Source organism: Alosa pseudoharengus, unplaced genomic scaffold, assembly GCF_046254945.1.
Source record: "Alosa pseudoharengus isolate Yale_2024_CS ecotype anadromous, Long Island Sound unplaced genomic scaffold, YU_APseudo_1.1 YU_APseudo_1.1_scf_3, whole genome shotgun sequence".
Taxonomy (NCBI): domain Eukaryota; kingdom Metazoa; phylum Chordata; class Actinopteri; order Clupeiformes; family Clupeidae; genus Alosa; species Alosa pseudoharengus.
Window position 1 is genome coordinate 33,246,608 of NW_027468718.1, and position 21,240 is coordinate 33,267,847.

Sequence of the window (21,240 nt, forward strand, 5' to 3'; positions counted from 1 at the left end):
TTAAGCTTTTTTTAAGTGGGCAAAAGTTTGAACTAGCCAACTAGCTCCGCTGGTGGGAAAACGCATGGGACTCATAGCGCTGTCCTATTGCGTGCAGAGGGAATTTGAAAGACAACCGATTATCTCGCCCCTCGGACTGAGCACTGCGAACGATGAGTGCCCAGACCCTACATTTTAATGTGGGTCTGGCTCGTCAGGCTACTATCCTAGAAGATATCTAGATCTCCTAGAAGGGGAAGGTTTTACCAGAGGGAGCTGTTGGTCTACAAAGATCAGCCGATTAGGCCTCCATCAAGCTGGAAACCAAGTCTCCCAAGACATTAAAAGAATATATATATATATGTATATCACCAGCTGATTCCTTTTAATATCCTTTTCCTATATCCTTTTAATATATAGTGCATTGACTTGTGCACTCATATTAGGTATGTAAGTAGTATGTGAATTGGAACGCACACAGCGCGGTGGTCTAGTGTGGGTGCTGTTCCAGTGAACACCGCTAGATGGCGATGCAGAGTTGGTGGTGACTGGAGCAGTGTCTGAGATGTGGACAGAGGGCTTGTGTGGTGCAGATCCTCCCTTCTTCTAAAGGAATGCTAGTTGCATTTAAATCTTTTAAACATGTCACTGAAACATCATAACCCCACACAAAATCGGCAAAACCGTACACTATTTCTCAGCCTTTGACTTAGTTTTCAATTTCATGAAACACTTTTGCAAAAGATCACACACAATATTCTAACTCACACACAAAAATTCTAACAGGAAGTAACTTGATTTTGTTTTTCAAACACAACCTATCAAAATGCAACACTTATTCGCCATTTATTCACACTGTCCTCAAGGTATGAACACTCATTAGCTTACTGAACATCATCTGATCATTGCCTTAGTATAGGCCTATACATAGAAATATTCAATCCATTCCTAAAGGATTTGCAAACATAAAACTTGTCTTTTGTCCCCAAGTTACCATTAGCTCAATGTTCTCTATACCTCCGGAAATGCCTAAGGAACGCACATGTTTGTTTTTGCAGTTGACAGGGTCTATAAGCCTATGAATACACATGACCAACTGCCCCCGAACACACACACACATATACAATATAACAATCAAATATACAATATATTTTCTTTGGAAAAAGCAAAGAAATGTGATAACTTGTGTGTGTGTTTGTGTGTGTGTGTGTGTGTGTGTATGTGTGTGTGTGTGTGTGTGTGTGTGCCTATGCCTGTGTGTGTGTGTGTGTGTGCGCGTGTGTATGTGTGTGCATGTGTATGTGTGTGTGAAAGAGAGCAAGGGATAGAGATAGATACAGAGAGAGAGAGAGACACACACAGCTCTGAACATCAGCACAAACAGTTCTGAGACAGAACACACATCATCACATCTCGTTACAGTGTCTCATATTCCCAAAGTCAGTGACGCATCATCACATCTCGTTACAGTGTCTCATATTCCCAAAGTCAGTGACGCATCATCACATCTCGTTACAGTGTCTCATATTCCCAAAGTCAGTGACGCATCATCACATCTCGTTACAGTGTCTCATATTCCCAAAGTCAGTGACGCATCATCACATCTTGTTACAGTGTCTCATATTCCCAAAGTCAGTGACGCATCATCACATCTTGTTACAGTGTCTCATATTCCCAAAGTCAGTGAGCCACTTCTGGACCTCATGCCCCTCAGGACGTTTGTGAAGGAAAGCATGGTTACACTTGAAGGTATCTACATAAGAGTGACATGACACTGTCACAAACGTATCATAAACATTATAAACAAGATAACAACATAACACTTCTGTCACTCGCTTGTCGAGTGTCATTCGGTTTTTGTGATGTCACTCTTATGTAGATACTTAATAAACATGTGATTTCTCTATATACAGTTTTTTACAATTGTTTACACACGTTTTCAAAACTCTGTGTTTATTTTTCAAAATGTCAAAAACACACGTTTAAAGCAAACATTCGCCTCACATTACAAACACTTTTGTCATAATATGCAGGGCCGGTTCTCCCTATACGCACACTACGCAAGTTGCGTAGGGCCAAGTTAATGAAGGCCCCCTCCCCCGTCTCACCTCTCAAGCTAGTGACAGACAAGTTAGTAGGCCCTATACAGTTATAGCGACAGTGCCTCATACATTAAGAAGATGAACATGAAACCGAATTACCATCCAGGGCATGAAATACCATCCAGGGCATGAAAAACGGAAGAAACGCCACGAGAATGACAGCGGAAACAGCAGTCGGGTAAACTTGCGTTCGTTCCATGGTTTGATGTCAACATGCGTCTCTCCAGCGCGTGTTGCTGGTCTAGCATAGGCCTACCTAACAGGGAAGTGATCTGTCCCCTGATCTGTCTGCGGCTTGCTTGTCAGCCTTTCCCAGTCACAGTACTTCGCAAAGTTGTGAAATATAATCGCATATTCCGTTTGTTTGAATGTGGGCGACTGGCTACATAAAAAAAAAAAAAAAGACCGCATCTTTAAATTCGTTCATAACGTGCAGCTCGGGATGAAACTAGCGTTTTTCAGCAGAAACATGCGAGGACCCGTCGAAACTAATAGTTGATTTCACTCTTCCCATACATTTTTAAAAATAACTTATTGTTTTACAATGTTTCAGTCAAGCTTAGCCTACAACTGATGCAAAATGGAAAGTAGGCCTAGCCTAATGTATTAACTTTGATTCGCTGTGCTGCATAATAGATGCACATCGTAAATTAGGCCTATATGAAGTATTAAAATGATTGTTTAAAATAGTCTACGTTTGAAAAAAAATATTGAAATAATCAGGGGAGCCAGTTCATAGCCTATGTCTTTGGCAAGTAGCCTACTACAGACACACAGGTGAAGAACAGTCAGCTAGTAGGCTACTAGCACAACCAGACCCTTACAAAAAAAAATGCATTACTTCAAGTGTCTAACTGCAGATTTCTGAGTATGAAAACCGCAGTTTTGGAGAAAATATTTGCAGTTCTTATGCAGGGAATGCAGTATTTTAGACACAAAAAACTGCATTGTACTGCATACTTACTACAGAAATGCAGTATTTTGGACATGAAAATACTATACTGCACTGTAGCCTACTGTGGTATGACTGAACTGTACTTGAAAAAACTGCAGTTATTTTTTGCAAGGGGATATGTACAGCAAGCATCAAAAGCAAACAGCCCAGACACTGAAACTCATTTATTGCTGTGTGAAGGTGATTCACACACAATTATGTTTCTTTCTCCTAGTCCTTTATAGGGGAAAACACTATATTTGGTAACTTTCATAGACATCCAAAATGGGGTGGGATGATTGTATTGGGAGCACTGAGGTGATACTGTAAAAAAATGGTTACATTTTGGCGCACAGAGTTCAGGTAGGAGGCCCCTTAGCAGGATTTTGCTTAGGGCCCCATGGAGGTCTGAACCGGCACTGATACAGTTTTTTACAATTGTTTACACACGTTTTCAAAACTCTGTGTCTATTTTTCAAAACTCCACACACAAAACCCACAATTGCTCACACAAAATGCAAAATGCCTCAAATCTCCAGCAAAATGACACACTACATTCAAAATGTCAAAAACACATGTTTAAATCAAACATTCGCCTCACATTACAAACACTTTTGTCATAATATGACATTTTGGATACATCATATAGACACTGATGCTCAAAACCTAACGCTCTTCTGTCTTTCATAGGCTTTATGTATTTCCATACAAGAGTGAAAGTTACGGTACAGAGAGAAGTTGAAATACACAGAATTATTGAAACCAAAAATAGTGATTTTTCGCAAATAATTTGCTGTTGCAAATACAGTATTTTACAGCAACAAGAACAAAGCAAAGCAAAATACAATGACCACCAGATGTACATGGAGTTCTGAAAAAGCTGATCTTGCCTAAGACGGAAATGACTGACTACTATCAAATTACTTTGCTTTTTCCAAAGAAAAGTGTGTGTGTGTGTGTTTATGTGTGTGGGCGGGGGGGGGGGGGCGGGGGGTTGTGTATGTATTCATAGGTCTATAGAAAAAATTATTGAGCTAATGGTAACTTGGGGAGACACAAAAATATAGTAAAAAAGACAAGTTTTACTGTACATAAAGTCGACTTTTTGTAGAACATTCCTTTCAAAGTATCTGCATTGATTCTGAACATTTCAACCGTATTGGATTTCAATCCATACCTACATAGAGGGTACAGTATGTCTACTCATAGGCCTATACTAAGGCAATGATTGGATGGTGTTCAGTAAAGTAATGAGTGTTTACACATGTGAAGAGAGAGAGTGAAGCACCGGTTATTTAGTGTGGCATTTTGATGGGTTGTGTTTGAAAAATGAAATCAAGTTGCTTCCTGTTCGATTTTTGTGTGTTACAGTTTTTTACAATTGTTTACACACGTTTTCAAAACTCTGTGTCTATTTTTCAAAACTCCACACACAAAACCCACAATTGCTCACACAAAATGCAAAATGCCTCAAATCTGCAGCAAAATGACACACAACATTCAAAATGTCAAAAACACATGTTTAAAGCAAACATTCGCCTTACATTACAAACACTTTTGTCATAATATGACATTTTGGATACATCATGTACACACTGTTGCTCAAAACCTAAAGCTCTTCTGTCTTAGGCTTTCTATATGTATTTCCATACAAGAGTGAAAGTTATGGTATCAACAAAGAGAAGTTGAAATACACAGTAAAAATGCAAGCAATATTGAAACCAAAAATAGTGATTTTTCCCAAATAATTTGCTGTTGCGAATACAGTATTTTACAGCAAGAAAAAAAGCAAAGAAGAATACAGTGACCACCAGATGTACATGGAGTTTTGAAAACACTGATTTAGTTTTTTCCAAAGACAAGTGTGTGTGTGTGTGTGTGTGGGGGGGGGGGGGTCGTGTACAGTATGTATTCATAGGCCTATAGACCCTTTCAACTGCAGAAACAAACAATTCTACAGTAAGCGTTCCTAAGGCATTTCTGGAGGCACAGAAAAATTTATTGAGCTAATGGTACTGTAACATAGGGACAAACAAAAATAAAGTAAAAAGACAAATTTTACATAAAGTCAACTTTTTTAGAACATTACTGTAAGCTAAAGTCCGATTACTGTAATTTTCAAAGTATCTGCATTGGTTCTGAATATTTCAACCGGAAATCCTCTAGGAGCAGATTGAAAGGGTCCATACCTATATAGAGACTACATCTATTCATAGACCTATACTAAGGCAATGATTGGATGGTGTTCAGTAAAGTAAAGAGTGTTTACACATGTGAGGAGAAAGAGTGAAGCACTGGTGATTTAGTGTGGCATTTTGATGGATTGTGTTTGAAGAACGAAATCAAGTTACTTCCTGTTAGATTTTTGTGTGTTAGGTAGAAAATTGTGTGTGGTGTTTTGCAAAATGTGTTTTAGTCAATTGAAAACTGAGTCAAACACTGAGAATTAGTGTATGGTTTTGCAGATTTGGTGTCGGGTTATGATGTTTGGAGGACATGTTTAGAAAATTGTGTGACAAGAAAAGATTTAGTGTGTAAGCAGTTGAAAAAAACTGTAAGTAGAACATTGTGTGTGGTGTTTTGCAAAATGTGTTTTAGTCAATTGAAAACTGAGTCAAACACTGAGAATTAGTGTATGGTTTTGCAGATTTGGTGTGGGGTTATGATGTTTGGAAGACATGTTTAGAAAATTGTGTGACAAGCAAAGATTTTGTGTGTAAGCATTTGAAAAAAACTGTAATATGACATTTTGGATACATCATGTACACACTGTTGCTCAAAACCTAAAGCTCTTCTGTCTTAGGCTTTCTATATGTATTTCCATACAAGAGTGAAAGTTGCGGTATCAACAAAGAGAAGTTGAAATACACAGTAAAAATGCAAGCAACCAAAAGTTGAAACCAAAAATAGTGATTTTTCCCAAATAATTTGCTGTTGTGAATACAGTATTTTACAGCAAACAAGAAAAAAAATCAAAGAAGAATACAGTGACCACCAGATGTACATGGAGTTTTGAAAACACTGATTTTGTTTTTTTCTAAAGACAAGTGTATGTGTGTGTGTGTGGGAGGGGGGGGGGGTTGTGTACAGTATGTATTCATAGGCCTATAGACCCTTTCAACTGCAGAAACAAACAATTCTACAGTAAGCGTTCCTAAGGCATTTCTGGAGGCACAGAAAAATGTATTGAGCTAATGGTACTGTAACATGGGGACAAACAAAAATAGAGTAAAAAGATAAATTTTACATAAAGTCAACCTTTTTGTAGAACATTACTGTAAGCTAAAGTCCGATTACTGCATTGGTTCTGAATATTTCAACCGGAAATCCTCTAGGAGCAGATGGAAAGGGTCTATACCTATAGAGATTATATCTATTCATAGACCTATACTAAGGCAACGATTGGATGGTGTTCAGTAAAGTAAAGAGTGTTTGCACATGTGAATAGAAAGAGTGAAGCACTGGTGATTTAGTGTGGCATTTTGATGGGTTGTGTTTGAAGAACGAAATCAAGTTACTTCCTGTTAGATTTTTGTGTGTTAGGTAGAAAATTGTGTGTGGTGTTTTGCAAAATGTGTTTTAGTCAATTGAAAACCGAGTCAAACACTGAAAATTAGTGTATGGTTTTGCAGATTTGGTGTCGGTGTTTGGAGGACATGTTTAGAAAATTGTGTGACAAGCAAAGATTTAGTGTGTAAGCAGTTGAAAAAAACTGTAATAATGCTTGTAGTACTGAGGAACTCCTCAGAAACTGTTGGTACAATTCTTTGCCCAGAACCAATTGAACCGCAGCATGTCCATTTAGTAGTTCTGAGAAAACTACTAAATGGAGAAGAGAGAGAGAGATGAACAGATAGAGGAGAAAAGAAAGAGAAGACAAACAGGTTTCTCCCTCCCTGCCCCATTCTTTACTTACATTCCACCCAATCAATGTCATTAAGATGAACTGTGCTCTCATTGTGTCAAAGTTTGTGTGTGTGTCTGTGTGTGTGTGTTGCTCCTTGCTGTGTTCTTTGCTATTCGTGAAGATATTCGGAAATCCAAATATGGTGATAGCAGTTTTGATGATGACTGGGTATGAAGAATGTTTTTGGTCTGCGTGTATAGGCCTACCTTGTGTGCATGTGTGTGTTTGTGTGTGTGCTTGTGTGCATGTCTGTGTTGTGTTTGTTGGTGTGTATGTGTATGTGTGTGTGTGCATGTCTGTGTTGTGTTTGTTGGTGTGTGTGTGTGTGTGTGTGTGTGTGTGTGTGTGTGTGTGTGTGTGTGTGTGTGTGTGTGTGTGTGTGTGTGCGCACGTGTGTATGTGCGTGTGTGTGTGTGTTATGTGATCTGCTTTATCTTCTTTTTATCAGTATGTTTTCATACATGACAGAATTACCGGAAGTGAATGTATGGTGACACAGTTTGTGTGTGTATGTGTATGTGTCTGTGTCTCTCTGTGTGTGTATGTGTGTGTGTGTGTGTGTGTGTGTGTGTCTGTGTGTGTGTGTGTGTGTGTCTGTGTCTCTCTGTGTGTGTATGTATGTGTGTGTGTGTGTGTGTGTGTGTGTGTGTGTGTGTGTGTGTGTGTGTGTGTGTGTGTGTGTGTGTGACAGGGAGAGAGAGAGAGGTATGTTGTGTGTCAGGTAGTCAGGGTTACCACAGAGGTGATATTAGCTCGGCTCTTTCCCACCGGCTCACCCAAATTGTTTAGTTGTGGAAAAAAACGCCGAGGTCAGCACTGTGCTCAGCTCACTCTGTGACAGCCAGTGATCTACACCACCATCTCACACGAATCACCACAACAGCCTTTCTAACACAAGACATGGGCCTTGTGACCTACACCACCACCTCACACGAATCACCACAACAGCCTCTCTAACACAAGACATGGGCCATGGAGCAAAGGAGTTGTGTAAACATCTCCTTTCTGCTTTCTTCATTAATTAATTAATTAATTAATTTATTTATTTATTTATTTATATATTAGGCTACTGTTGTGTGTTTGTAGAAAGCAGTGTAGATAAAACAGCATTCAGACTTTGACTTCCATGCACTTGGCTTGTGTCCATGCCTAATATCTTCATAGGATATGTAGCCTATGATATTAATCTTTACATGCATCAAAATATTTCAACTTTTAAATACAATTTGAACATCAACATTGTGTTTGCAAAACACACATATCTTCTTAACAAACGAGTAGGTATCATAACATAAACAGTGTCTCCACATTTAAAGGAATGTAGATACGCATCTTGCAAGAAACTGAATAGTTTGCTGAACAGAACGGAAACGTACAATGCCCTCCTCTGATTCCGAGGTTACTTGAGGTTATGGCAAGTTGGCAAAACAAATACACTGATAGGTCAACATCTCTTTAGTCCCGCCTAAATAAAGCCAGTAGAGCATCTGATTGGATGTTCGCCTCACTGTGCTGTGGGCCGATGGCATCTACATTAATATTAATTTGCCACACCCAAGTATCGCTCATAACAGACCAGAATGTTAGATACTGACAGGAAGATTTTACCTCATATTTGTGGTTTACATATTTTGGTATGCACAAACACAAAGAAAAGACAGACGGACAGACAACTCACAGTACAAGCACAAATTTAATTTCACCATTAGAGGAGTGTACGTGCGTGAACTTGGTAAGCAGAAATAGCCTACTGCTGAACTGTAGGCTAATTATTTAATGCAATCATTAATATGCGAGAGGTTCCTTCCTCCACATGACAACTTCAAGAGGCTCTAAGTTTATTGCTGACATATGTAGGTCTCCACATTATGTAATTGGACATTCTTTCTGTGTTTTGCTGGTTTGAGTCTAGTATTCAGCCGCTGGTCTACCCAAGATGGACGTGCTCAGAGTCTCGCCGTTTCTGTGCCGTGCCTGGAATCCAGTTTTACCCGCAGGACAAATCAACCTGGACCAACAGGTTTCAGACACGCCCTTGCGCACGAAACCGCAAGGCTATATAAGAACCGCGTGGGACATAGATAGCCAGAACAAGCTTGAAAGTAAACCGGGAGAAAATAACGCAAGACTCCCCGAACGAAACTAAAACTTGAACCTGACAGGACCAATAACTATAAGCATCGATTTTTTTCCTGTTTGCTGAACTTGAAGACTTCTACATTCCTTTTATTTAATCTTTCCTGAGTTTTTTAACAACGCATAGTCTGTCAAAATGATGCGCATCACGGACACCTACACACAGAAGAACTCTCTGCTGAACGCCATGAACCGCTTCATCGGCGCCGTGAACAACATGGACCAGACGGTGATGGTGCCCAGCTTGCTGCGTGACGTGCCGCTGGAGCACGAGAAGGAGCCGGAGGTGAGCGCGCCCGGGAGCTACCTGCGGGACGCCGAGGCCGACATGTTCAGCTACTACACGCAGCTCAAGTCAATCCGCAACGACATCGAGTGGGGAGTTCTGGGGCGCGCGGAAGAGCTGCGACGCAAGGAGAAAGAGAGCTTCGCACAAGAAGCCCCCCGCGCCAACGACAACGAAGCGAGCGAAGAGGTGGACCTGGAGCAGCTGTTCCGGTTCCATCTAAAGGGCTTGCACGGGGTGCTGTCAAAACTCACACACCAGGCCAACGATTTGACCCACCGCTACAAGCAGGAGATTGGCATCGCAGGCTGGGGCCAGTGAGAAGCCATTCTCGCACGCGCACTTCCACCTGCTGCTTGAACGTTCGACCATGACCACCTTCGCACAGCACAACGCGGAGAAGAGTTGAACCTTTTTAAAAACATGAGATGTTCCGCAAAGAGTTCTCAAAGAAAGAAGAGAACGAGAGAAGAATGAGAGACTGTTTTCCACTTCTACTCCGCCCCTGCGTCAAGAGACAATAACTTTTGTTTATGGCCGAGGCAGCGGGAACTCAGTGACACCTCAAATACTTTCAAGATTTGCACTGATTCCGTTTATTTCCGTTTGACAAATGACAAACCATGGCTTTGTGATGATATTTATTCTTAATAATAATATATGATGTATGTCTGAGGACTATGTTTTGTTGTTAAACTATTACTTTTGGACTAAGTGGTGCTGAAGACTGATGTCATATGAAGCCCTAACACTGATTTAATTGACAGGCATGATTTTGTGCAAGTGTGTGTATGTGATTAGTGTACCCTGCAAGAGTATGTGAGTGAGTGGGTGCACTAAGGAGAACTGCAGTGGCCCTAACTGCTGCCTACTGCTCATCCAGGAAAAACTTCACCTGCCATTTCATGTCTCCACTGTTCCTCCTCTAACCATGGAAGGTAGTGTAACTGAAATCTGTGAATGATCCACATGTGAATGTAAAAGTGATGTGTGTTAAAGAGATGGCTGGTGTGTTTACAGTATGCCGGCCTGTGATCTGACCCACTTGAGAATCTATGATCTGGAGCCCTCTGAGAATCCCACAGAACTATGATGAGGCCCATGAGATTCTGGCATCACCTAGAAAATGTGTGCTAAAATATAATTGTTGTATACATATTTGTTTCATGTTGTCTGTGTGTTGTAGGCCTATAAATATTTGTTTCATGTTGTCTGTGTGTCCATAAGGATTTTTCCATATGTTGTTTTTCACTGAAAATAAAAGTTTTTGAAAACTGATAACAGCTTTGCTGGCTATTTTATTGCGTGCAGTATTGTGATTGTGTTCTGAAATAGTCTTCAGTCATAGACTAAAATAGTCAAATGTGATGATTTTAATCAAACAGGTAGTAATCTAATTATCAAACAGGTAGTCTTAAACTAAAGTGAAATTAAAGTGTTTTAGAGAAGCATCCTGTAGAAATGAGACCGGTATGGCGAACTGTGCACACACACACACACCTGACGAGGAGACTTCCACATGCCACAGTGTGGCAAGGCACAGCGGGCACTTCCTGCAGAGTGACCAAGCTGCTAATTACACTTCCTTTGTACATCTGCCCTTACAGATGACTTCCTACAGATGGAAAATGGTTTGTTTCATAGGACAATATGTTTCATGTATACTTCATATATGTTTCATGGGTTGTCATTCTACAGAGCATCTGCCGCCACACATCAGTAGCCTAATGATTATCCTGTTCAGTCCTAGATAGGTAGTGTGTGTGTGTGTTTTCTTTTTAAACCTAGATAGGAAGTGAGATTACTAGAAAATGGCAACATGCATATCAGTCTTATCATAAGAACACAGTCCAACAACAAAACACTGGAATTGTTGTTTTTCTGTGTGTGTGAGTGTGTGTGTGTGTGTGTGTGTGTGTGTTTATTGTATGTGTGTTTATTTGTGTGTGTGTGTGTGTGTGTATGTGTGTGTGTCTGAGTGTGTGTGTGTGTGTATTTGTATGTGTGTTTATTTGTGTGTGTGTGTGTGTGTATGTGTGTGAGTGTGTGTCTGAGTGTGAGTGTGTGTGTGTGTGTGTGTGTGTGTGTGTGTGTGTGTGTGTGTGTGTGTGTGTGTGTATTTGTATGTGTGTTTATTTGTGTGTGTGTGTGTGTGTGTGAGTGTGTGTGTGTGTGTCTGTATTTGTGTGTATGTATGTGTGTGTGTGTGTGTGTGTGTAGTGTTTATTGTAAATCCTGTATGGTCTTAGGAAGGGATGTTGTTGGATAAAGGCAACAAGCATATCAGTGTTGTCCCATAATGCACAGACACAGTCAACAGCTTAACACACAGAGTGTGGCCATGTCTGAATTACCCTGCATGGGTTGTGCAACTCGCTAAGGTCCGCAGGCACAGGCCTAAACCTCGGTCACATTTTACTGTTACGGTTACATTGATGCCGTGACACGGATCAGGAGTGAGGTTAAGGGGGGTGAGTGTAACGGATGCCAGCTAGCTTAGCTGTGTGCGTGTGAAATGTTGGTAAACCTCACTCTCCGACGCCTCAAGAGTCCTGCTGGCGATTGTCTGCACGCTCAACTCCCGATTGGAGGTGCTGCTGTTTCGCGGATTCGAGTCCGGGTGTGTGTGCAGGGATGAACAACGCAAACATTAATTCACAAGAAAGATACAAAATAAATCACTACAAGAAACTTGCTAAAGTGTTGTAATGTGGGTAACTGCCTAATGCAGGACACCTAAGCTCCAGTGGTTGCGGCTCTTCCCCAAACTAATGAATGTCAGTGGGACTATGGGAAAACCAAAGCTGTAGGGCCCTTTGATCAAAATTGGATGTGGATTTAATGTGTTGCCTTCGCATTGTAGCTTAATATAGCCTACTACATGAAATCGAAAAGCAAAAACTGTCCCACATTTATCCAACCTACAGAAACCAAAATAAGAAATCACTACAAGAAACATAAACACCAACCAAAGATTATTTCATTTTCATTCTCACCATCAACATCTGTGTCACCATACTTTGACTTGCTCTTTGTAATCCTGTCATGTACGAAATTATGAACATGAACATAATGTAGGCTTAATGCAATCATTAATATGCGAGATTCCTGCCTCCACATGACAACTTCAAGAGGCTGTAAGTTTATTGCTGACATATGTAGGTCTCCACATTATGGAATCGGACATTCTTTCTGTGTTTTGCTTATTTGAGTCTAGTATTGAGTCTACCCAAGAGAGGGACGTGCTCAGAGTTTCGCCGTTTCTGTGCCATCCCTGGAATCCGGCTTTAACCGCAGGACAAATCAACCTGGACCAACAGGTTGCAGACACGCCCTTGCGCACGAAACCGCCAAGGCTATAAGAACCGCGTGGGACTTAGATCAAGCCAGAACAAGCTTGAAAATAAACCGGGAGAAAATAACGCAAGACTCCCCTTACGAAACTAAAACTTGAACCTGACAGGACCAATAACTATACGCATCGATTTTTTTCCTGTTTGCTGAACTTGAAGACTTCTACATTCCTTTTATTTAATCTTTCCTGAGTTTGTTAACAACGCATAGTCTGTCAAAATGATGCGCATCACGGACACCTACACACAGAAGAACTCTCTGCTGAACGCCATGAACCGCTTCATCGGCGCCGTGAACAACATGGACCAGACGGTGATGGTGCCCAGCTTGCTGCGTGACGTGCCGCTGGAGCACGAGAAGGAGCCGGAGGTGAGCGCGCCCGGGAGCTACCTGCGGGACGCCGAGGCCGACATGTTCAGCTACTACACGCAGCTCAAGTCAATCCGCAACGACATCGAGTGGGGAGTTCTGGGGCGCGCGGAAGAGCTGCGACGCAAGGAGAAAGAGAGCTTCGCACAAGAAGCCCCCCGCGCCAACGACAACGAAGCGAGCGAAGAGGTGGACCTGGAGCAGCTGTTCCGGTTCCATCTGAAGGGCTTGCACGGGGTGCTGTCAAAACTCACACACCAGGCCAACGATTTGACCCACCGCTACAAGCAGGAGATTGGCATCGCGGGCTGGGGCCAGTGAGAAGCCATTCTCGCACGCGCACTTCCACCTGCTGCTTGAACGTTCGACCATGACCACCTTCGCACAGCACAACGCGGAGAAGAGTTGAACCTTTTTAAAAACATGAGATGTTCCGCAAAGAGTTCTCAAAGAAAGAAGAGAACGAGAGAAGAATGAGAGACTGTTTTCCACTTCTACTCCGCCGCCCCCGCGTCAAGAGACAATAACTTTTGTTTATGGCCGAGGCAGCGGGAACTCAGTGACACCTCAAATACTTTCAAGATTTGCACTGATTCCGTTTATTTCCGTTTGACAAATGACAAGCCATGGCTTTGTGATGATATTTATTCTTAATAATAATATATGATGTATGTCTGAGGACTATGTTTTGTTGTTAAACTATTACTTTTGGACTGGTGCTGAAGACTGATGTCATATGAAGCCCTAACTCTGATTTAATTGACAGGCATGATTTTGTGCAAGTGTGTGTATGTGATTAGTGTACCCTGCAAGAGTGTGTGAGTGAATGGGTGCACTAAGGAGAACTGCAGTAGGCCTAACTGCTGCCTACTGCTCATCCAGGAAAAACTTCACCTGCCATGTCATGTCTCCACTGTTCCTCCTCTAACCATGGAAGGCAGTGTAACTGAAATCTGTGAATGATCCACATGTGAATGTAAGAGTGTGTGTCAGTGATGTGTGTTAAAGAGATGGCTGGTGTGTTTACAGTACGCCGGCCTGTGATCTGACCCACTTGAGAATCTATGATCTGGAGCCCTCTGAGAATCCCACAGAACTATGATGAGGCCCATGAGATTCTGGCATCACCTAGAAAATGTGTGCTAAAATATAATTGTTGTATAAATATTTGTTTCATGTTGTCTGTGTGTTGTAGGCCTATAAATATTTGTTTCATGTTGTCTGTGTGTCCATAAGGATTTTTCCATTTTCGAATTGTTTTTCACTGAAAATAAAAGTTTTTGAAAACTGATAACAGCTTTGCTGGCTATTTTATTGCGTGCAGTATTGTGATTGTGTTCTGAAATAGTCTTCAGTCATAGACTAAAATAGTCAAATGTGATGATTTTAATCAAACAGGTAGTAATCTAATAATCAAACAGGTAGTGTAAAACTAAAGTGAAATTAAAGTGTTTTAGAGAAGCATCCTGTAGAAATGAGACCGGTATGGCGAACTGTGCACACACACACACACACCTGACGAGGAGACTTCCACATGCCACAGTGTGGCAAGGCACAGCGGGCACTTCCTGTAGAGTAACCAAGCTGCTAATTACACTTCCTTTGTACATCTGCCCTTACAGATGACTTCCTACAGATGGAAAATGGTTTGTTTCATAGGACAATATGTTTCATGTATATTTCATATATGTTTCATGGGTTGTCATTCTACAGAGCATCTGCCGCCACACATCAGTAGCCTAATGATTATCCTGTTCAGTCCTAGATAGGTAGTGTGTGTGTGTGTTTTCTTTTTAAACCTAGATAGGAAGTGAGATTACTAGAAAATGGCAACATGCATATCAGTCTTATCATAAGAACACAGTCCAACAACAAAACACTGGAATTGTTGTTTTTGTGTGTGTGTGTGTGTGTGTGTGTGTGTGTGTGTGTGTGTTTATTGTATGTGTGTTTATTTGTGTGTGTGTGTGTGTGTGTGTATGTGTGTGTGTCTGAGTGTGTGTGTGTGTGTGTGTGTGTGTGTGTGAGTATTTGTATGTGTGTTTATTTGTGTGTGTGTGTGTGTGTGTGTGTGTGTGTCTGTATTTGTGTGTATGTATGTGTGTGTGTGTGTGTGTGTGTGTGTAGTGTTCATTGTAAATCCTGTATGGTCTTAGATAGGAAGGGATGTTGTTGGATAAAGGCAACAAGCATATCAGTGTTGTCCCATAATGCACAGACACAGTCAACAGCTTAACACACAGAGTGTGGCCATGTCTGAATTACCCTGCATGGGTTGTGCAACTCGCTAAGGTCCGCAGGCACAGGCCTAAACCTCGGTCACATTTTACTGTTACGGTTACATTGATGCCGTGACACCAAGCGCGCGGGAAGGTGGGTGCTGAGGGTGCTGCAGCACCCCTTGCTTTTTGTCAATAGGCTTACAAATTCGCAGTTTGTCATTATATTTGTTGTCAAATAGGCAAATAGCAAAAAAGGTTATGGATAGCTTTGAATATAGCTATCCATAGTCAAGATTAAACGTTATAGTCTAGCTATAGAAGTGAAAGTGACGTGACTCGCTGAGAAGAGACGTTGCAAGCAGGCTAGTTGACTTCGAGAAAAGAATATTAGGCTACAGAAAAGAATACAGGATTTTTTTCTCTCCCGGCAGTAAAGACAGTAGATTCAGTGTTTAAAATGTAAATGCAAACTAAAGGTAGGCTAACTATGCATATGACCATCCAGAGGCTGATCTGTCAAAAATGATGAAGATCAAGATGGTTTTATTGTTGCTGTCATTATTACCACAAACACGAATTGATAACGAAACCATGGCGATCGTGGGTTATATCTTGCCTGCGTATTAGGCCATGCACCTGTCAGAACTCCGTAGCATGCATAGCCTACTGCCAGTTTCCATATACCATCACCAACTAGTTCGCACTTTGGATATATCGTTGGATTGTGAAAAGCCCAATTTCGAATACCAAACGACAACAGATGAGGTAGGATGCATCTTTTGCAATTAGTCTTTGGCAAGCCCACGACCTCACGTACGGCTCAGTTTCTGTTAGTGTCAGGCAATGTGGCTGATCTAGCCCAAATCCACGAATTTCGTGTTGGTGAGACCTGTTGCCTATTCAGTAGACATGTCATCTCGAGTTCCACGACAACTTAGCTAGTGCCACCGAAATATGACACTGAAATCCTTTCACTATTGAAGTCGCTCAGATAGAAACCGCTGTAATTGGTGGTTAGGACACTTTTGCTGTGGAGTGGAGACGCCATAAGTTAGGCTACTCAGAAATTGTTTGCCATTGTAGGTCATTGCAGCCTAATTATATTTTCAAGCCAAACATCTCTGGTGCGGTTTTGACAATCAGAAAAGCAATATACTGAAATAGTTTAATTATGTAAAGTCAAGTGCGCTTCTATGGGTCTGGTGTGTGTGCTGTGCGCATAGTTTTTATTGATGAGTCGGAGTGGCAAGTGCTGCGCATAGTTACAGTGGAATGTGGCTGTTATGGTTATGGTTATGGTTATGGATTTAGCAGACGCCTTTGTCCAAAGCGACATATAAATACAAAACAACATAATAATATTTAAAAATGAACAGGGAACAGATTAAAATCTAGGTCAAATATAGTAAGGAGAATAGTTGTAGTACACAATAATATCAATTCAATCAATAGCCTAATAAAAAAGCAATGTAAAAAAGGGGAAAGGCAATAATAAAACAATAATGTCAATTCAATCAATAATATAAAACAATAACATGCTAAGACTACATTAAGGAGAATATCAATAATAAACAATAATGTCAAATTAATTAACAGCCCAATTAAAATAAAACAACATTATATAAACCATAACACATAAGCGCTTAAACAACTATGTATATGTTGAATAGGAATGTCTTTAGACCCCTCTTAAACGACCCAAAACTACCACAGGAACGGAGACCACTGGGCAGTTCATTCCACCAACATGGAACCACTGAAGAAAAGAGTCTGGAATTAGACCCACCAGAAGACCGCAGTGGGCGGTTGGGGATGTAAGGCTTGATTATTGAATTAAAATAACTAGGAGCAGATCTAGTTAGTGTCCTATAGGCCAAAGTGAGAGATTTAAATTTAATTCTGGCTACTATAGGGAGCCAATGGAGAGTAACTAGGAGAGGAGTTACATGTGTCCTCTTTGGCTGATTGAAGACCAGGCGTGCTCCAGCATTTTGAATCAGCTGTAATGATCTTGTTACACAAGCGGGTAAGCCAGCTAACAGTGAATTACAATAGTCCAGCTTAGAGATGACCATGGTCTGAACAAGAAGTTGTGTGGAATCTTGTGTCAGATAAGGTCTGATCTTCCTAATGTTGTAAAGCATAAACCGGCATGATTTTGCAATAGAAGCTATATGCTCAGAGAAGTTAAGTCGGTCATCAATTACAACGCCCAAGTTTCGTGCCGATCTAGTTGGGGTCAGTGAAGTTGAGTCAAGCTGGATGTTAATCTGTTGGGGAATAGCTGTTTTAGCTGGAAACACCAAAAACTCTGTTTTTGAGAGATTAAGCTGAAGGTGCCGATCTTTCATCCAGGCTGAAATATCCTTAAGGCATGCAGAAATCCGGTGGGAAACACTAGAGTCATCAGGTGGGAAAGACAGGTAAAGTTGAGTGTCGTCTGCATAACAGTGATGGTCAAATCCATGGGAGCGAATAGTATCACCTAAGGAAGTGGTGTAAATAGAGAAAAGCAAGGGTCCTAATACTGATCCCTGAGGCACACCTGTGGTGAGGGTATGAGACTTAGATACTTGTCCCTGCCAAGACACGTTGAAAGAACGACCTTTAAGGTAAGATTCAAACCAGTCAAGAGCTTTTCCAGAAATTCCCAGTTCAGATAGTATAGATAGGAGAATGTCATGGTTATCAGTATCAAAGGCTGCAGATAAATCTAGTAGAATTAATACTGATGACTGAGCAGAGGACTTAGCTACTCTCAATGCTTCAGTCACAGACAGAAGAGCAGTTTCAGTAGAATGACCACTCTTGAAACCAGACTGCATAGGGTCTAGTAGATTATTCTGATGAAGAAAGTCACAAACTTGCTTGAAGACCACTTTCTCCAAAACCTTTGACAAGAAAGGAAGAAGGGAGACAGGTCTGTAGTTCTTCACCTCAGTTGGATTAAGTGTACTTTTCTTTAGCAGAGGTGTAACCCTAGCCTGTTTAAAAGAATAAGGAACTATTCCAGAACTGAGTGAAGCATTAAATACATGTGTGACTGCTCTCGCTCTTAGGTCTACCAGAGGGTCTACTCATACACGGCGCTGAAATGGCGTATTTTACTGTCTAAATTCGAATCATATCATGCTAGGGGAGAAATCGTCGGACATCCATTATTTTGTTATTCAGCACCCCTGGTTAAAAATATGTTCCCGCGCGCCTGCGTGACACGGATCAGGAGTGAGGTTTAGGGGGGTGAGTGTAACGGATGCCAGCTAGTTTAGCTGTGTGCGTGTGAAATGTTGGTAAACCTCACTCTCCGACGCCTCAAGAGTCCTGCTGGCGATTGTCTGCACTCTCAACTCCCGATTGGAGGTGCTGCTGTTTCGCGGATTCGAGTCCGGGTGTGTGTGCAGGGATGAACAACGCAAACATTAATTCACAAGAAAGATACAAAATAAATCACTACAAGAAACTTGCTAAAGTGTTGTAATGTGGGACACTGCCTAATGCAGGACACCAAAGCTCCAGTGGTTGCGGCTCTTCCCCAAACTAATGAATGTCAGTGGGACTATGGGAAAACCAAAGCTGTAGGGCCCTTTGATCAAAATTGGATCTGGATTTAATGTGTTGCCTTCGCATTGTAGCTTAATATAGCCTACTACATAAAATCGAAAAGCAAAAAATGTCCCACATTTATCCAACCTACAGAAACCAAAATAAGAAATCACTTCAAGAAACATAAACACCAACCAAAGATTATTTCATTTTCATTCTTACCATCAACATCTGTGTCACCATACTTTGACTTGCTCTTTGTAATCCTGTCATGTACGAAATTATGAACATGAACATAATGTAGGCCTAATGCAATCATTAATATGCGAGGTTCCTGCCTCCACATGACAACTTCAAGAGGCTGTAAGTTTATTGCTGACATATGTAGGTCTCCACATTATGGAATCGGACATTCTTTCTGTGTTTTGCTGGTTTGAGTCTAGTATTGAGTCTACCCAAGAGAGGGACGTGCTCAGAGTTTCGCCGTTTCTGTGCCATCCCTGGAATCCGGCTTTACCCGCAGGACAAATCAACCTGGACCAACAGGTTGCAGACACGCCCTTGCGCACGAAACCGCCAAGGCTATAAGAACCGCGTGGGACATAGATCAAGCCAGAACAAGCTTGAAAAGTAAACCGGGAGAAAATAACGCAAGACTCCCCGAACGAAACTAAAACTTGAACCTGACAGGACCAATACTCATCGATTTTTTTTCCTGTTTGCTGAACTTGAAGACTACTACATTCCTTTTATTTTATCTTTCCTGAGTTTGTTAGCAACGCATAGTCTGCCAAAATGATGCGCATCACGGACACCTACACCCAGAAGAATTCTCTGCTGAACGCCATGAACCGCTTCATCGGCGCCGTGAACAACATGGACCAGACGGTGATGGTTCCCAGCTTGCTGCGTGACGTGCCGCTGGAGCACGAGAAGGAGCCGGAGGTGAGCACGCCCGGGAGCTACCTGCGGGACGCCGAGGCCGACATGTTCAGCTACTACACGCAGCTCAAGTCAATCCGCAACGACATCGAGTGGGGAGTTCTGGGGCGCGCGGATGAGCTGCGACGCAAGGAGAAAGAGTGCTTCGCACAAGAAGCCCCCCGCGCCAACGACAACGAAACGAGCGAAGAGGTTGACCTGGAGCAGCTGTTCCGGTTCCATCTGAAGGGCTTGCACGGGGTGCTGTCAAAACTCACACACCAGGCCAACGATTTGACCCACCGTTACAAGCAGGAGATTGGCATCGCGGGCTGGGGCCAGTGAGAAGCCATTCACGCACGCGCACTTCCACCTGCTGCTTGAACGTTCGACCATGACCACCTTCGCACAGCACAACGCGGAGAAGAGTTGAACCTTTTTCAAAACATGAGATTTTCCGCAAAGAGTTCTCAAAGAAAGAAGAGAACGAGAGAAGAATGAGAGACTGTTTTCCACTTCTACTCCGCCCCCGCGTCAAGAGACAATAATTTTTGTTTATGGCCGAGGCAGCGGGAACTCAGTGACACCTCAAATACTTTCAAGATTTGCACTGATTCCGTTTATTTCCGTTTGACAAATGACAAGCCATGGCTTTGTGATGATATTTATTCTTAATAATAATATATGATGTATGTCTGAGGACTATGTTTTGTTGTTAAACTATTACTTTTGGACTAAGTGGTGCTGAAGACTGATGTCATATGAAGCCCTAACTCTGGTTTAATTGACAGGCATGATTTTGTGCAAGTGTGTGTATGTGATTAGTGTACCCTGCAAGAGTATGTGAGTGAATGGGTGCACTAAGGAGAACTGCAGTAGGCCTAACTGCTGCCTACTGCTCATCCAGGAAAAACTTCACCTGCCATGTCATGTCTCCACTGTTCCTCCTCTAACCATGGAAGGCAGTGTAACTGAAATCTGTGAATGATCCACATGTGAATGTAAGAGTGTGTGTCAGTGATGTGTGTTAAAGAGATGGCTGGTGTGTTTACAGTACGCCGGCCTGTGATCTGACCCACTTGAGAATCTATGATCTGGAGCCCTCTGAGAATCCCACAGAACTATGATGAGGCCCATGAGATTCTGGCATCACCTAGAAAATGTGTGCTAAAATATAATTGTTGTATAAATGTTTGTTTCATGTGTTGTATAAATATTTGTTTCATGTTGTCTGTGTTTCCATAAGGATTTTTCCATATGTTGTTTTTCACTGAAAATAAAAGTTTTTGAAAACTGATAACAGCTTTGCTGACTATTTTATTGTGTGCAGTATTGTGGTTGTGTTCTAAAATAGTCTTCAGTCAGAGACTAAAATAGTAAAATCTTATTATTTTACAGTTTTTTCTGACTGCTTAAACACAACTGTGATTCTTATAGCACAATTTCTAAAACTATTAATACTTATAGCAAAACCACTCACTGAGTTC

General features: G+C 41.6%; 4 protein-coding genes across 4 annotated transcripts in view; all 4 read left to right on the forward strand.

The window, feature by feature from the left end:
• Nucleotides 1–21,240, forward strand: part of LOC143099926 (E3 ubiquitin-protein ligase TRIM35-like) — a 491,084-nt gene that overhangs the window by 95,361 nt on the left and 374,483 nt on the right. The window lies entirely within an intron of this gene.
• Nucleotides 8,992–10,625, forward strand: LOC143100688 (mid1-interacting protein 1A-like). The gene has a single exon (XM_076264094.1). The coding sequence runs from the start codon at nucleotides 9,195–9,197 to the stop codon at nucleotides 9,663–9,665; it is 471 nt and encodes a 156-aa protein (XP_076120209.1). The 5' UTR covers nucleotides 8,992–9,194; the 3' UTR covers nucleotides 9,666–10,625.
• On the forward strand, nucleotides 12,768–14,361 carry LOC143100689 (mid1-interacting protein 1A-like). Its single transcript, XM_076264095.1, has one exon. It carries the CDS (start codon nucleotides 12,918–12,920, stop codon nucleotides 13,386–13,388), a length of 471 nt encoding a protein of 156 aa, XP_076120210.1. The 5' UTR covers nucleotides 12,768–12,917; the 3' UTR covers nucleotides 13,389–14,361.
• Nucleotides 19,437–21,053, forward strand: LOC143100690 (mid1-interacting protein 1A-like). The gene has a single exon (XM_076264097.1). The coding sequence runs from the start codon at nucleotides 19,628–19,630 to the stop codon at nucleotides 20,096–20,098; it is 471 nt and encodes a 156-aa protein (XP_076120212.1). The 5' UTR covers nucleotides 19,437–19,627; the 3' UTR covers nucleotides 20,099–21,053.

Bases quoted from the DNA above. Each gene is read 5' to 3' on its own strand.
- LOC143100689 (XM_076264095.1), top strand. From the start codon at position 12,918: ATGATGCGCATCACGGACACCTACACACAGAAGAACTCTCTGCTGAAC.
- LOC143100690 (XM_076264097.1), top strand. From the start codon at position 19,628: ATGATGCGCATCACGGACACCTACACCCAGAAGAATTCTCTGCTGAAC.
- LOC143100688 (XM_076264094.1), top strand. From the start codon at position 9,195: ATGATGCGCATCACGGACACCTACACACAGAAGAACTCTCTGCTGAAC.